At 36.7% G+C, this 17,531-nt stretch overlaps 1 protein-coding gene across 2 annotated transcripts; it reads left to right on the top strand.

The window, feature by feature from the left end:
* Window positions 1–3,860: 3,860 nt before the first annotated feature.
* FGF8 (fibroblast growth factor 8) lies at window positions 3,861–16,866 on the top strand. Of its 2 annotated transcripts, none has more exons than XM_082268491.1 (5): window positions 3,861–3,907; window positions 3,997–4,033; window positions 7,148–7,295; window positions 14,095–14,201; window positions 15,951–16,866. In XM_082268491.1, exons 1-5 carry the CDS (start codon window positions 3,876–3,878, stop codon window positions 16,227–16,229), a joined length of 603 nt encoding a protein of 200 aa, XP_082124617.1. In that variant the 5' UTR covers window positions 3,861–3,875; the 3' UTR covers window positions 16,230–16,866. The 2 variants fall into 2 exon arrangements, with proteins under 2 accessions (XP_082124617.1, XP_082124616.1); XM_082268490.1 differs by having other exon boundaries at window positions 7,115–7,295.
* The last annotated feature ends 665 nt before the right edge of the window (window positions 16,867–17,531 follow it).

Below are 17,531 nucleotides of genomic sequence, written 5' to 3'. Positions count from 1 at the left end.
TCAGACAATTCCCTTGTGAAGTGAACAGCCCATTTTCCTTATAGTAGCCACAATAAATCCAGATAAATGCGTTAATTGGAGGCTACCCTATACAGACCAGTGACCTTTTATTTTTTTGGTGGTTCAGTGGTGGTCAGACCAGTCACTTTTTTTGTTTGGGGGGGGGGGGGGCAGTGGTGGTCAGACCAGTGACTTTTTTATATATTTTCTTTTTGAAAGGGGGGGCAGTGGTGGTCAGACCAGTGACTTTTTTTGTTTGGGGGGGCAGTGGGGGTCAGACCAGTGACTTTTTTTTGGGGGGCAGTGGGGGTCAGACCAGTGACTTTTTTTGGGGGGGGGCAGTGGTGGTCAGACCAGTGACTTTTTTTGTTGGGGGGGGGGGCAGTGGTGGTCAGACCAGTGACTTTTTTATATATATTTTTTTTGGGAGGGGGGGGCAGTGGTGGTCAGACCAGTGACTTTTTTTGTTTGGGGGGGCAGTGGTGGTCAGACCAGTGATTTTTTTTGTTGGGGGGGGCAGTGGTGGTCAGGGTCAGACCGGTGACTTTTTTTTGTTGGGGGGGGGGCAGTGGGGGTCAGACCAGTGACTTTAATCAGCCCATATAAGAGAGATGATTACCTGTAAGTAGAGCACTTGTAATGTGATTTTCCTAGATTTGGACTAGATAGCATCCTCCTATTTAATGTTTTAGGATAAGGATTTGAGTAGCCCAGTATAGAAATGGAGCCCTAGTCCATAGACTCACCCCACCCAGATCTATAGCAGTGTGCAGGGCAAGGGATCTTAGAAGGTTAAAAGCCATGGTGTTTTTATTCTAGGCGTGTTTATTGTTGGTTTTCTAAATAATAAAAGAAGCCCTAATCCAATTAATCCGTCTCCCAGTTTTACATACTCCTCGGCAGTCCCAATACACAAAGCACCGAGCCTGCAGTACACATCTCCTGCTTATGTCTGGCATCCAAACCCTCCAAGTATCACCCTCCTGTCCTTCACAACCTGACACATCCTTTTCACACTTTTCATAAACATGATGAAAAATTGCCATTTTCCTAGAGGAAATCAGATACATCATCGCTAATGAATGGCACAGATCAGCTGCAAACACTATTATAATGTGTTTTATTATATTTCCAACAGATTAAGAAGAAATGGGCATTCTATCCTCTATGGTAGGTGTGAGGTGCTTAAATATATATATATACAAGCTGGCACATCATCATTGCATTGCCACTGTGCAGATGGGATGTGGAAGGGCATGCTATGCCAAGATGGGGCTTGCAGTTTCACAAAAGCTTCAGATAAGAAAACTTGACATACTGAGGCTTGTAGTTCCACAACAGCTGCAGAAATGCAGGTGTGCTTTGCTGGGCTCTGTAGTTCCACAGCAGCTGCGGCTATGAAAGCTTGCCATGCTCAGGCCTGCAATTCCACAACACTACAAATAAGCAAGTTTGCCTTGCTGGGACTTGTAGTTTCCCAAGAGCTGGAGATAAGCAAGCTTGCTACACTGGAGCAGTGCTGCAGACAAGCATGCCTTCCATGCTGAGATTTTCAGTTCCAGAACAGCTGCAGATAAGCTTGCCATGCTGGATATTGTAGTTCCTCAACAGCTGCAGATAAAAAAGCTTGCCATGCTAGAGCTTTTAGTTCCACCAGAGCTGCAGACAAGCATGCTTGCCATGCTGATGCTTGCAGTTCCACAACAGCTGCAAAAAAGCTTGCCATGCTAGATATTGTAGCTGCTGAACAGCTGCAGATAAGCAAGCTTGCCATGCTGAGGCTTGCAGTTCTACAACAGCTGCAGAAAAGCTTGCCATGCTGGATATTGTAGTTCTCAACAGCTGCTGATAAGCAAGCTTGACATGCTGGAGCTCTCAGATCCACAGCAGCTGCAGATATGCAAGTTTGCCATACTGTAGTTTGTAGTTCCACAGCAGCTGCATATAAGCATGCTTGCCATACTGGGGTTTGTGGTTCCACAAAAGCTGCTGATGAGCAGGCTTGCCACGCTGGAGCTTGTAGTTCCACAGCAGCAACAGATAAGCAAGCTTGCAATACTGGGGTTTGTAGTTCCACAACAGCTGCTGATAAGCAAGCTTGCCACGCTGGAGCTTGTAGTTCCACAGTAGCAGCAGATAAGCAAGCTTGCCATACTGGGGTCTGTAGTTCCACAGAAGCAACAGATAAGCAAGCTTGCCATACTCGGGTTTGTGGTTCCACAAAAGCTGCTGATGAGCAAGCCTGCCATGCTGGGGCTTGTAGTTCCACAGTAGCAGCAGATAAGCAAGCTTGCCATACTGGGGCTTGTAGCTCCACAGCAGCAGAAGATAAGCAAGCTTGCCATGCTGGGGCTTGTACTTCCACAGAAGCAGAAGACAAGCAAGCTTGCCATACTAGGGGTTGTAGTATCACAAAAGCTGCTGATGAGCAAGCTTGCCATGCTGGAGCTTATAGTTCCACAGAAGCTGCAGATCAGCAAGCTTGCCATACTGGGGTGTATAGTTCCACAGAATCAGCAGATAAGCAAGCTTGCCATATTGGGGTGTGTAGTTCCACAGAAGCAGCAGATAAGCAAGCTTGCCATGCTGGGGTGTATAGTCCCACAGCAGCAGCAGATAAGCAAGCTTGTCATGCTGGGGTTTGTTGTTCCACAGCAGCAGCAGATAAGCAAGCTTGTCATACTGGGGTTTGTAGTTCCCCAGCAGCACCTTTCTGTTGAAAGAGCAATGAACTGAAAAACGTGATAATAAATCAGAGACGATGTGTGTTTTATTCATTGTAATGAATGAATCCTAGATGATGTGTTTATAATGGATGTGCCTATGGTCAGAGAGGGCTGGGGCTGTATGTGTGCATTTTGCAGTCTATCTCTGCCTATTCCCAGTTCAGTACAGAGCATCTTTCTGATATTGCCTGTGTGTGCACTTGCTGCTGACTTCATTCCAGAAGCTGCAATGGGTAATTGGCAGAGTTGAATGACTTCCATAATTTATGTGTATGAGTGAGGGCATCCTGTAAGGCTAGAGATACAAGGGGCTGGTTTTCCCTGGGACCATCCTCCTACAATTAAGCCAGGATAGATGAGAAGGGAGTTTGACATTGGAGAGCTCAGGACAAGAGGAGGGACTGCTGGCAATCAGTGCACTTAGTGCTCAATGAGACACCAGCCAATACACACACACACTCACACACATATACACACAGTCACAGAGCTATCAGGAGGTCCCCCAATCACAGCCAGGTTACATTGGCTACTAACTAGAGTGTGATCAGCACTCAACAAATCCTTTCATCATCATTCATCACACTGCAAAGGGCTGCCCTGCAACGTCATTTTCACAGAAGGGGGAGAAAAAAAAAATCATGATCCTCCCAAGAAGCTTCTTTTCTTAACTTATCCTGAGTTTGCTTCAGTTTTCTGGAGGAGGCTGAACCTGACAGTCCTGCTTCTTGCATCTACTCGGGACTTGGCCACCCTTGAGAAGACTTGGACAATTGCACCTCCTCTGGACTCATTGGAAGTCACCTCCGACGTCGGGCTCTTCTGTCTGGGCACCAAGCAGCTACTTCTTTGGAAGGAGGATCGCTCTGATTTTTTATTTTTTTTCCTTGATCCCAGGCTCTTGTTTGCGAAGGATCCTGTTTAAGGGGGGAGCTTTGTGTTGGGGGGCGATCTGCCTTGGTCTAGCCCTCCGCCTAGGCTCTCCTGTTCTCCGGTATCCTGGACAGGGAGATGGGAGGGGGACTGTGCCTGAGCTCCTAGGACTAAGCAGCTTCTGCACCTTCTTCCCCAGCCAAGGACTTTCCCCAAAGCAGCCTGCCAGAGCCAGCAACCCTTTCCAGGGACTATCCTTCCTTACTATACAGCCTCACCATGAGCTACATGACATCCATGCTCGGATATATGTAAGTACAGCCAACTTTTACCATCCCCTCTCCCATCTCCTGACCACACAACAACCCTCTAAATCCTCCTGTCTTTCTTTTTTCTCCAGGTTGATGCACTTGTTTGTCATCTGCTTACAAGCTCAGGTAAGGATCAAACTTTTGTTACACTGTATTCTATTTTATAGCCATTAACAACTCTGCATTCAGGCAGAAGAAACACATTGATACATAGTAGCTGCAGGGTCTTACAATATTACTTTTTCTTCTGATAAGATTCTAAACTCCTATACCTCAAGGTCAAGGCAATGGATCGAAAAGATTTTAGTTGCTTTTTCTACTTTATTTTAAAAAAATCCTATTTTTATAAAGAATATAGGCTATTATTTAGCTATTTTAGTTTATTGACAAATATTTATAAAAATACATTTTAAAACAAAACAGTTGGTTATCAACTCAGTAGATATTTTATATATTTTAGTTTATTTTTTACTAATATAAAAAAAAAATGGAAAAACAGTTGGTTATCAAGTCAGTAGATATATTATATATTTTAGTTTATTTTTTACTAATATAAAAAACATTTGGAAAAACAGTTGGATATCAAGTCAGTAGACATGTTATATATTTTAGTTTATTTTTTACCAATATTAAAAAAAGACATTTTGGAAAAACAGTTGGTTATCAAGTCAGTAGCTATATTATATATTTACGTTTATTTTTTTTACCAATATTAAAAAAAAATACATTTTGGAAAAACAGTTGGTTATCAAGTCAGTAGACATGTTATATATTTTAGTTTATTTTTTACCAATATTAAAAAAAAGACATTTTGGAAAAACAGTTGGTTATCAAGTCAGTAGCTATATTATATATTTACGTTTATTTTTTTACCAATAGTAAAAAAAAAAATACATTTTGGAAAAACAGTTGGTTATCAAGTTAGTAGACATGTTATATATTTTAGTTTATTTTTTTACCAATATTAAAAAAAATACATTTTGGAAAAACAGTTGGTTATCAAGTCAGTAGATACATTATATATTTACGTTTATTTTTTTACCAATATTAAAAAAAAATACATTTTGGAAAAACAGTTGGTTATCAAGTCAGTAGATATATTCTATATTTACGTTTATTTTTTTACCAATATTAAAAAGAAATACATTTTGGAAAAACAGTTGGTTATCAAGTCAGTAGATGTATTTTTTTTTAATATTGGTAAAAAAAATAAACGTAAATATATAATATATCTACTGACTTGATAACCAACTGTTTTTCCAAAATGTATTTTTTTTTAATATTGGTAAAAAAATAAACGTAAATATATAATATATTTTGGAAAAACAGTTGGCTATCAACTCAGTAGATATATTATATATTTTAGTTTATTTTTTACCAATATAAAAAAAATTGGAAAAACAGTTGGTTATCAAGTCAGTAGATATATTATATATTTTAGTTTATTATTTACCAATATAAAAAAAAAATGGAAAAACAGTTGGTTAACAAGTCAGTAGCTATATTATATATTTTAGTTTATTTTTTACCAATATAAAAAAAAAATGGAAAAACAGTTGGTGAACAAGTCAGTAGCTATATTATATATTTTAGTTTATTTTTTACCAACATAAAAAAAATAAATTTTGGAAAAACTGTTGGTTATTAAGTCAGTAGATATATTATATATTTTAGTTTATTGTTTACCATCATTAATAAAAATACATTTTGGAAAAAACAGTTGGTTATCAAGTCAGCAGATATATTATATATTTTAGTTTATTGTTTACCAACCATCATTAATAAAAATACATTTTGGAAAAAAAAACAGTTGGTTATCAACTCAGTAGATTTAATATATATTTTTATTCATTTTGTTTTTAAATACAAAATGTGTTTAGTAAAGAATGTGTACTATCAAGGTAGGGGATCGAATATATAATTTAGGCTGGCCATACATTATACAATTTTTCCTATTCAATTTCCTTTAGATTTACCTTCAACTATGTAGCGCAGGGGCCTGATTGATTACATTAAAATTGAAAGTGTTTAGGTTTGTCCTCATATTTTATGGTTTTGGTGAATCTTAATCTAAAGGAAAATTGTACAAGAAAGCCGTAAAATGTGTGGCCAGCCTTAATTAATTTTTAACCTATTTTTTAATAAAAACAAAATGTGGGCTATTTATAACAGACTACCAATAATGTAATGCTTGCAATTAAATATAAAGCAGGTGTTACAGTTTATAATAAAGATTTAGGCAAACCAGAGCAATATCAGATGGGGTTGTACCAGCCGTATGGCTACCAGTCTATATCACCACAGGCTGCAGTGTTCAGAGCTGGCAGCAGATTCTAACCATATTGGCCCACATACACATGTAAAAAGGGAAGGGGCACTTAAGGGAATGGGAAGCTTCACTAGACTCAGGACACAGTAAAAAAAAAAAGAATTCTATTGACTTTGTGAGGTATGGGATGTTCAGAAGCAGAATCTCTGATTTGATATGGGGATTTTAGTAAGAGCTCCCTTGTCACCCATAGAAGGAGAGAGGAATCTCCTTCACATTTGTTGAATATACATCTTTATAAATGTCAAAGACAAGAGCAATTCTGCTTGTGTCCAATGGAGCTCTGTATAGCCAAAGGGAGTATAAATCACAGCAAGAAGGGTTTGCTTTGCAATCTGCCAAATTTGTCACACCGGTAAATGCGGTTTCCGCACATTAATGTGTAACATTGCAGCTGCATTGATGTTCAAACATATGTGTATATATATATATATATATATATATATATATATATATATATATATATATATCAGTGTAGTAGTTTGCTATTGCATTAGATATCCGCAATCTACTCTATTTTATCATGTAATTCTATGAAACAGATAGACTGAGATTTATTTCTACCATAGGCCTCTGTTTTATTAATGTGTTACGAAATTTTGTAACCTACCAAATGCCTATTTGAACTCCAAACTCTCTGTTTATATAGAGTTCCAAAATGTTGGCAATGTGACTTTATTAAAGATGGGCATAGTTTATGAGCATGTATACCACACACTTGCTCGTAGTCTTTGAGCTACTTGTAAGGTATTCTTATTGTCGTAATCTTCTGTTAATGCCCTTAAAGTACGCCAGCAACACCTTAGAGCGTGTTCGGGCTTCATCTAGTTGTACTAAGCAGTATAAATATAATGGCTTGTTTTATGTATTTCCTAAAGGTAACTGTTCAGTCCCCACCTAATTTTACACAGCATGTGAGGGAGCAAAGCCTGGTGACCGACCAGCTGAGCAGAAGGCTTATCAGGACCTACCAGCTATACAGCCGGACCAGCGGGAAACACGTACAAGTGCTGGACAACAAGAAAATCAATGCAATGGCCGAGGATGGGGATCCACATGGTGAGCATACTTTTTTTTTTTTTTTTTGGCCTGGGGATTGGGGGAAGGTATATACTAGATACTACAGTTCATGGAACAATGAGTTGAATAATGCTAACTGGCAATTTTTTAGGCCTGTAAAGTACACCTATTGATATGGATTACAATGCAGATTTACCTTGTATATTTTCTCTGCTTCAGTCAGTAAATCAGGTACAAAATATATTATATTAATTTCCCTAGAATTTTGGGGACCTTGAAGCAGATAGGATTACACAGGCCTAGAGCAAAGCTCAGTTGGTAATTTAATTGTGTAGAAGATAAGACATCCCAAGCCTTGATACTGCTCTTGTTCTAGCATCTATTGCCATCTATTGCCATTATTGTTTCATGCTTTTGTGTATGGTGTGCTTGGTTTTTAGATCATTTTATTTTCTAAATTGCTTATTTTAATAATAGTCAGTTTGCATTACAAAGAAAAGTCAACAATTCAAAAGACCAATGAGAAATGAAGGAAGGAAATTTATTTTGCTCATTTTTAGAGTGCCAGCATTGCACAGGCCTTTACCTAATACATCAAACCATTCACCGCCTGTGCTCAGGGATTGTTACAATTATATATTGCTGTCAGAGTCCTAAAGATCTATACACATTATGGCCAGTCTGGGTTCACGTCAATAGACTTATCTGTGTTGTTTTTGGAGGTGGCATAAGTTTATTGCATATTAAATTCCATGTAGACAGTGTCCTGATGGGAACTTTACCAGGGTCTCCAGTGCTGCAAGGCCCCAATCTTAACCACTAACCCAAATAATATTATGTGTCCTTTATAATTTATTAACAACACATAGTTGGACAACATGTGATTGAAAAAGAGATTACTCTTTTTTGTCCTCAAGAGTCAGTACTCCATAAAGCTTGCACTCTAAATTTGGCACCTGAAATATGAGACTGCATAACCTGCAGAGTCATACCAGTTCTGATCAAATGACTTAAAGACTGAGGCTCCACATTATGCTGCAAATGGATAAATGAGCTGTGCTTTTGTTTGAGTTGCGTTGTATAGATAAATAGACCTTCATTACGGTATGTCTTTTGATTGATGGAAGATTTGAAGATACTTTTAGCCTAATTTCATAGAGAGCGATGAGTTTTTAATGCTGTAACCTGTAGCATCCAATCAGAATTCATCTAGTTCCAGTTGAAATTCAGCAGAGTGAGTTTTTATTGGTTGCTATGGGTTATTGCACTAAGCATAGCATCTGATAGTGAATAAGGGCAATTAATGACAATAGGGTTACTTTATTAGGGTCAGATTGACTTTCCTTGTTTAACATATTTGAACTAATGGACAGAAAGATTATATATAACTATAGAAGGAATATTGGTACATGTAGCAAGTCTGATACATCAAGTCATTTTCATCAAGTCTTCTTGTGTCCAGTTTCATTTTGAAATATGTTAAATTCACCCAGCGTGCAGCCATATTGAATTTTTTTTTTGAGCGCTTGACTTTCTGAAGAATTCTGCTGTGGTGTCAGAGATTTTAACGGAATGCACCCATATCACTGTTTTTCCACTGGTGATTACTCTGCAATCGTTGAATGAATTACAAAAAAAAAATGTATAATGTTTCCTTGGCCTGAGCCTGCTCTACAGCACTGTACTCTTCAGTTTGTCTTTAAACTGCTAAAATAAAAAATCTTGCATTGGCTCACAAAGACAGCAGGAAAGTGAAAACAATGTTCTTCACAGCTGCTTTCTTGTATATTGTTGCTAAAGCAGGCATAGGCCTTAGTGACAGTGGTACTCAAAGCCCAGGCCTGTTCAGGTGGGAAGAGTCAAAGAATCAGCTGTTATTTTAAGAAGTCCATTTTTAGCAATCCATGTCGTAAATTAAACGGTCAATTAAATTCCAAACTTTGAAGTAGGCCTCGCTTGTTTCCTATGGTTTTGTTCTGCGGTAATCTCTTGATACTAGCAATTCAAACAAGGGATTCACACTTGTAAATTTCCCTTAAATTTGAAATTCTGTAACCTACAAAGCTAAAGTTTAATATTGAATAGGACATAGGGATTCAATGATTACAGCATAGCCCTAAAACACACTTTGGCTGCTAATGTAGGAAACTGTGGATTTTTTTTTTTATGTTTTCCAAAATTATTACCAAAAGGAAAAAAAACGTGTTCTGTAAAATAGGTTTAGTATTAGTGGACACAGACAGTCTGGTAGAGAGGGGGTATGTCTACATACAGTAAGTCACACAGCAAAAAAAACATCATTTAGATCAAAACAGAACATTACAATTAAAGAGAGTTCAAGGCAGGGGATGCAAAAAAAAAAAAAAAAAAGAATAAATACACACACACACATATATATATATATATATATATATATATATATATATATATATATATATATATATTTATGTTATGACGGTTAGGAAGTATGATATAAAACAGAAAAAGAACAAGCTTTTTCTCAGATGTAAAGGTTTAAGAAAGTTGTAGTCTGTAAACGCTAAAAAGACGTTCAAGATCGTTCTATATGAATCTCCAGAGAGACCACTAATGTCTGGAAGAGCCATTAAAACTCTTCTTACTTTCACCTTTTTCAACATTTCCTGAATACTTTCTCCTCTTCTCAGTGCAGTTTTGGGATCAGATGTGTCTCACTGCATTTTTTCTGCATCAACGTAGCTACTTTCCTTCAAAGTTTCAGCTTGAAACATAATTTTACTGGGATAAAGCTGTCACTAGAGCAAAATAATAGAAATGAAAACGCTAAGCTTTCCAAAAATACATCTCCAAAAATCTCATGACCCCCTTCTTAAAAAAAAAAAAAAAAAAAGAAAAAAATCAGAGAGCGAAGAACATTCATTTTGCAATCAGCATAGATACAGATTAAAAGCATGTTGGATGAAATTAAATTAATCACAACTTGGAGAGTTTGTCTGTAATCCTGAAAAAATGTGATAAAGCCACAAAAACAGATATTACAAGGATATGAAATATACAGTATATTCCTTACCTTTATAGTAGATAGATAGATAGATAGATAGATAGATAGATAGATAGATAGATAGATAGATAGATAGATAGATAGATAGATAGATAGATAGATAGATAGATAGATAGATAGTAATGTTTGTACATTGTTTAATGTGTTAATAAAGCTTTTCAAAATCTTTTTTTTTTTTTTTTTTTTTTTTACATTGCCTTGTGCTTTATTCAGCTGCCCAATCAAATTCTGGGATATTAAAAAAATACTCTAAATCTGATTGGGTATTTAAATAGAACAAGAGCTGTTGTTAAAATTACACCTTCAGTCAAGCTGCTCTTTCACTCATTTTAAAGATGTGGTTTCCTGTAATTTGGGACTGATGGCATTGTAATTTTTTATCTTGTCAGTAAAACAATGCAGAACACAGACACTGAAATCAATCAATATCCTTTAAGCCTTTTACTGGATTTCAGATTGATTTTCCTTCATACGCCAAACTAAAAAAAAAATCAACGAGGTATCAGTCCATTTTCACAGCTAGTGAATTAAAGGCAGGATCAAGTTTAAACATTTTTGTTACATGGGTCTGTTCGTTGCCAGATGTTAAATTTTGGTTCTTGGCAATCTATAGGCTATAGGCATAAAGCTGTAACAAGGGATTTTAAAAAAGAATACATTTAGAGGTATTGTATATGATGACAACAAATCAGATTCTTCCTTATAGTTTCAGCCCTGGCCAATAGACATGATAGCTGAAATGGTATTGTGTCCTATAAGCCATATTTAGCTTTCATTTATAGAAAATCCTATACAAGCTAAAGTTCTGTTACTTATGCTATTTGCTATAGGATGGAGACAGGAATCTATATCTAGTTTTCCATGCACTGTGTGGGTAGATGGCTAATCTAATGAGCAGTTTCACGATGCAATTACATTTACATTTTAGGGGAAAATTGTACGTGTTTCTAGAAAAAAAAAAAAAGCAAGAATATGATTGCATAAAAAGACATGAGCACAAAATATTAATAATCTTTTGCTGTGCCATAATCCTTTGTGCAGTTGTCTCTCATTTTAATACCATAATGTCCAACAATCATTATTTAGGCAGACAAAGCAGTATCATGTTAAGTTTAAATGTGGATGTGTGGGTGTTTTTTTTTCTTCTTCTCTTTTTTTAAGCTTCATTGACCCAAAATTTGCATAGTCAGTCTGAACAACGATCAATGCCTCTGTTAAAAAAACAGAAAGTAAATCAATATGACTCAACGCACAAGGGTGAAACAAATTAAAGGGCATTTGCTATCCTCTGGGTCTCACTGGGTCTCGGCTGTGTGTTAGAGCACAGAGTAAAATATTTCTAAAAATAATTTGGAACATTGGCCCATTTCTTCAGGTTGCTAAAAATATGGAAACTGATGGGTTACACATAACTATCTGTTTGGATGAAGCTCAACCTTTGTTAAAGCAACAGACTAATTTATTGGCCAAAATACAGATGTAGAGGGCGCATGTCCTAAGATTGATTGGCAGGGTGTTTATTGTCTGCCTTGGCTAAACCTGATAGCTTCTGAGTTTTGCCTGCCTGTGTAATAAGTCATTATTAGATTATGACTCTATAATATTTGTTCATATTGGCAATACTAAAAGGTATTTTTAAGAACAGTTTTTGAGTACAAGCTCATTGTCTTAATTCATTTTCATGTTAAGCCAGATATCCCTGGACAAAACCCTCATGAAACCTAAGAGAACAAACCCAGAATGCAACCTAGCTGCCATGCTGTCCTGTGTTTAACAGCTTGTTCACATTGATGCACATCAGGAAAATACATGTAAATTCCTGTCCTGGACCAGTAACAAAGCAGTTAAGACATCACCATTGGTCCTGAAAGGTGTTCCCAATACTCCCATGCAAAAGCTTGGGCGCCAACGTGCCAATGGTGGATGTTCTCCAAGGATGTGTTATTTACATGCTAAAACCATGTTTTAAAAGCTAAAGGTAATTTCAGGCATCAAATTTGAACAAAGCTATATCACATGCAGAGTAGAAGACTCACTCCAGTGCCTTGGTCAGTCATTGTTTATACAGCAATTTTAGTAGCTTTTGCCTTCCAACAAATTCCAAAGAAATGTCCAGGGATTCATTTTTAAAATGTGCCTGCTTCTGTGGGAGAAGTCTATACCTACTGTTGTCTACACTTGCCTATTATATACAGTTTGTGCAACACTTTACAAAAAAGGCTTACAATAAAGGGGCAATACAACTCAGGACAAGAGTTTTCTGAATTTGGGGGGGGGGGGGGCAGGTATAAAAAAAAGGTGATGATAATTGTGGGAGAATGAGTTGATGAAGAAAGGTAAAGCTCAGTTGATCAGTAGAAGTGGGATAGGCTTTTCTGAAGAATTGGGGTAGTCAGTTCCAAAGAATGGAGAGGCTTTGGAGACATTTTATAGGCAAGTATGGCAGGGGGTGACGAGCAAGCTAGAAGGCAAGGGGTCTTAAGCGGGGTGAAGAGGATGGTTTGGATAATGACATTGAGACCAGGTTAGTGATGTTGCTCTGGGCAGAATTGTGGATGGCTTTGTATGTTATTGTTAGTATTTAAAATTTTATTTGTAGGGGGAGCATCGGCCAGTGGAGGGATTGGCAGAGAGGAGTAGTGAACACTGAGCGATTGTTAAGGTGGATGAATCTGGCAGCAGTATTCATGATGTACTGAAGCGGGGATAGCCTGTGTAAAAGTAGGCCAATGAGGAGGCAGTTGCAGGGGAGAGATAACAAAGCAGTGACATAGTAGATTGGTGGTGTCATTGGTAATGAAGGGGCATCTTTTGGAAATGTTACAGAGGTGACGGTGGCATGAATTGGACTGTGATTGGATGTGGGGATAAAAGAAGAGGCTAGAATCCAGGATTGCACCTTGGCACATGCCTGATGAAGGGCTACTGCATGGCTCCGAAATGTCACTATCTTTTGCTGTGATGTGATCAATCAATAAAGCGTTGGACCCTTTTATGGAGTTCCCTGGTGTGCTAGTGACATATTTCATACCTTGCCATTAGGGGAGGAACATATAGTTGTATTAATAATGGAAAAGCCAGGGGGAGGAGTTGGAGGGTTGGAGCAGAGTGGATGAAATATTATGAGCTCAGATCTGGAAAGATTCAGTCCTAGAAAGTAGTGTGACATCAATACTGATATGTCAGTATATTACTGATGCGCAAGGAGAACGAAGGGGTGACTTTATCTTCAAGAGATAGATTTTGAAGACATCAGCATAAAGATGGTATTTGGAGCCAAGGGGAGTTATCACCTGACCAAGGGAGGAGGAGCAGATAGAGAATAGAAGGGGTTTGAACATTTTCTAATGGGCAAAGTGACTATCCTGCACAGGAATAAGCAAATAAGCTTGACGATAAACATTATTTACATATGTGATTACATAACCTACTCACCTAATAATAGCCACAGAGTTGCATATGTATCTGTGAGCTCTAGAAGGCCACTGAACAAAAAATAAAAGTTGATTTTTTTAACATTTATGGATGAATGTAGAATAATATAAAGATGGTTGAGAGGGAACTTTGAGAGCCTCAAAACGGAGCACAAGGCTGCACAGCAAAGTGTCAGTTATCTAATTTTCTATACAGCTGTGAGCAATTTGTACATGTATAACCAGATTTTATTGGCAGCTCTTTCACATGTAACTTTTTCAGTTTGCATTTAGTGCTCTTCTAAGCAAAGACTGTATTTTGCTGAGTAGACTTCCCAGGCTGAAAATGGAATATTACAACACTGTCCTGTTTTTGTCTCTGCAGCCAAGCTGATTGTGGAAACAGACACGTTTGGAAGCAAAGTCCGAATTAAAGGTGCCGAGACGGGTTATTATATCTGCATGAACAAGAAAGGAAAGTTGGTTGGCAAGGTGTGTTGGATTCTAGAGCATGACAAAATGTTGTCCTATGCCCACTGAGATGGAAGGCCTGTCAATGAGTTTAGGCATAAAGAGAAGCCATTGGGGCGAATATTGCAGTCAAGAGGCACAGAGAAGGTGCTGATTAAAAAAGAAGGGGGGGTGCGAATTCACGGTAAAAACAATTTTTGATCAAAAGGCGCAGTAGAAGTGGGAAAGGAACAGAGTAACAAAGACGAGATAAAAGAGTCAAAAAGAAGAAAAGCTGAAAGGGGAAAAAAGGGGGTGTTTCAAATTCCATATATCTTATTTAACAAATAGCCAAATTGCTTTGCTATTATGTACAATTACATGCTACAAGTATTTGGAATGTTAAGACACAAAGTTCAGACTGCCTCATCACTAAGCCCTGAAATCTTCACATTAGTCATGGTTGTTCTTTAACACCCAGAAACTGCTCTGAGGGGTCCTTTTAAAAACTTCACTTTCAAGCCATTATTGGCTCTAAAGATGTCTGCGTTCAATAAGGATTTTCATTCCTCGTATTCACTATTACGGGGTGGGGGTGAGGGGGACCCGAGCTGATCAAAGTTAATACGCCCACTGCCTGTGCATACCTGCTTTTGAAATGTTTTTTCCCAACCTTTATCCACTTCAGTAATTGACAATGACTTCCTGGTGGTTACAGTGTTACGCTGCTGCATAACAACCTGTATAGAATGATGCATCCCACTTTTTTTTCCTTCTAAATTAAAGATTTTGGAACTGTTTGTTCTACTTATTTTAAGTTAGTTAATTTATGGGTCATTGAAAAAAAAAAGTAACATAGCTTGTGTTAGCCCATAGCAACCAGTCAGTTTTAGCCTATTTTAGAGTTACCAGTGGCAAAGTGTAGAAGCTAAGTGATTTGAGAAGCAATATTTCATTGCTTTATCCAGCAGGTTTAAACAGGCTTATAAAAATACAATCTGAACTCCTCACTTTAGAGTAATCAGAGATAAAAGTTGATACCTCTTTGGTTGATATGGCATTTTCATTCTTAAAAAAATATAAAAAAAAAAAGCTTGACTACTTTTTGCTTAAAATAATTTTGTTTAGTAGGGTCAAATGGAACCTTATTCTTTACTGACCTGATTGGTTGTTATACCAATTAATTGGTAGTAAATTAATAATAAACACTGGCAGGACCAGTAGAGATTGCCTTTGTTTATTTTATTTTTGCGTACGTAATTAGGATACATCAATTATTTTTCCATAATATGCAAATAGGTTGCAAGATATCAATAATACACACAGCGTGTGCATTCAACAGACATGCTGATGTAATCAGATTTTGAAAATTTGGTGTAGGCCTGCTTGGCAAAAAATTTGACTATGAGATTTACGTAATTCACAAATTAACCTTAACCATAGGAAATGCCCCTATATCCAAAATGGCAAGTCCAAATAATGACTGCACATTAGTTAAAGCATTGATCTTCTCAATCAATTGCCGTGATCTATTTCCAGTCTTCGAATCCTATGTTAGATCAGTCAGGCATAGCATGTGTCACGTTTAATTAGAGGATACATTATATATAACATACATTTAAACAAGTTGTGTAATACAACTTTGGCCATTCCAAGAACAATAAAATAAGGTCCATTTGGGATACATTTTTTTTTTTGTAGCAAAACTGAACTATATTTAAAAAAAAATATATATATGAGTTTCATTAGCTTGTTTTCTTTTGTAAAAATATATTTTAATTTATATTGCAGACAAATGGAAGAGGAAAAGACTGTGTTTTCACAGAAATCGTCTTGGAGAACAACTACACAGCATTACAAAATGCCAAGTATGAAGGATGGTACATGGCGTTTACCCGTAGAGGACGCCCAAGAAAAGGATCCAAGACAAGGCAACACCAACGAGAGGTTCACTTTATGAAAAGGTTACCTAAGGGTCATCACACCACTGAACCTCATAAACGTTTTGAATTTATTAATTACCCTTTTAATCGGAGGAGTAAAAGAACTCGATATTCAAGCTCTCGGTAGGAACTGGATAATGGTCCACTCCTTGGACTTTTAAAACAGACTACTCTATTCTAATATAAGATTTTAAAAAAGACATATGGACTAGTGGTTTATATATAAATATACATATATATTTTTTGTTTTTACAGAAGATGATTTATTTTTTTATACCGATGAGACTTTTTTTTTAAGAAAAACAAAAAACAAAACTTATAAACTTACAAAAGTGCGCTCTTCATATAGATCTTAGACCTTTTTTTAATATCTAGAAAAAGAATATTGTAGTGAAGAACGAACCTGGGACCAAAAGTGCTACTTAACTGATCAAAACACTTAACCAAAAACAAGACAAACAAGACAGGTGCAAGAGGACTGAAGAAGGAACCGAACCTTCTTTTTTTATTTTTATTTTTTTTTGTGACATCCATTAATGGAGTAATTAATTTTTTTAACACATGCTTTTAATTATTTTTAAGAGCTGCTTTTTTCACCTATTCAGTTTCCTTAGTGGGAATAAAATTAAATTACCTGGCTCAAGCAGGTTTTCATGACAAGCAAAATATTTTTTTATACCAACGAGGACAAATCTTGTTTTTGTTTGACACAAAAAAAAAAATACTAAATCTTAAGACTTGCAACTGCATGGTGGTAAAAAATTAAAAATGCATCCCAGTGGTAGAAATCAGTTGTAAAAAAAATAGTGATAATAATGTTATTCTTTTTTTTTTATTTTTATTTTGGAAAACACTGTACAAATGTCAGTTGTCTGGCAAGACTTTTATCCTTTTTTTAAGGATGTTTGTAAATATTAATATTAATGATGGAAATATTTATTTAAATGTGTATTAAAATTTGTACTAGTATCATGTGGCTATATCTTTCCTTTTGTGAACTATTTTTAATCATAAAACAATTCGTATAATGCAGTCTATTTGGGTCCCTAAAAATCATATTTATGAACAAATGAATAGTACTTTTCAGATATGTTTGAATAAGGCTCACAAGGTGATGAAAGTGTATGTCCAGTCAAAACTTATTTTTTTCCAATTTTGAATTCAGATGGATAGGAGTAGAATCCCTGTCATGTTTTACTGCTATCATGGTCTCTTTAAAGAGATAAAAAGTTTATGAGGCCTGTAGCTTTCCTCTACCCTACTAAAGAAAATCATTCTTATTTCTGTTGGTGTTACTGTTGGAGATATGCTTCAAGTCTTGTTGGATGAAGCCACTGTCATCTGGTTGGTAAGAAAAGGGAAATGTATTTAATGGCGCTCCTGCATATCAGTAAAAACCTAACAGTGTTTGATTCTTTCCCACAAAAAC

The sequence above is a fragment of the Pelophylax lessonae genome (genome assembly GCF_965119305.1).
Source record: "Pelophylax lessonae genome assembly, chromosome: 9".
Classification (NCBI taxonomy): domain Eukaryota; kingdom Metazoa; phylum Chordata; class Amphibia; order Anura; family Ranidae; genus Pelophylax; species Pelophylax lessonae.
This window is presented reverse-complemented; position numbering and strand designations above follow the sequence as displayed.

What these genes read in the sequence shown, in the direction of transcription:
- FGF8 (XM_082268490.1), top strand. Translation starts at nt 3,876, where the DNA reads ATGAGCTACATGACATCCATGCTCGGATATAT. An exon ending in ACATCCATGCTCGGATATAT is followed by an intron (nt 3,908 to 3,996) that starts GTAAGTACAGCC and finishes TTTTTTCTCCAG; the next exon opens with GTTGATGCACTTGTTTGTCA. An exon ending in CGAGGATGGGGATCCACATG is followed by an intron (nt 7,296 to 14,094) that starts GTGAGCATACTT and finishes TTGTCTCTGCAG; the next exon opens with CCAAGCTGATTGTGGAAACA.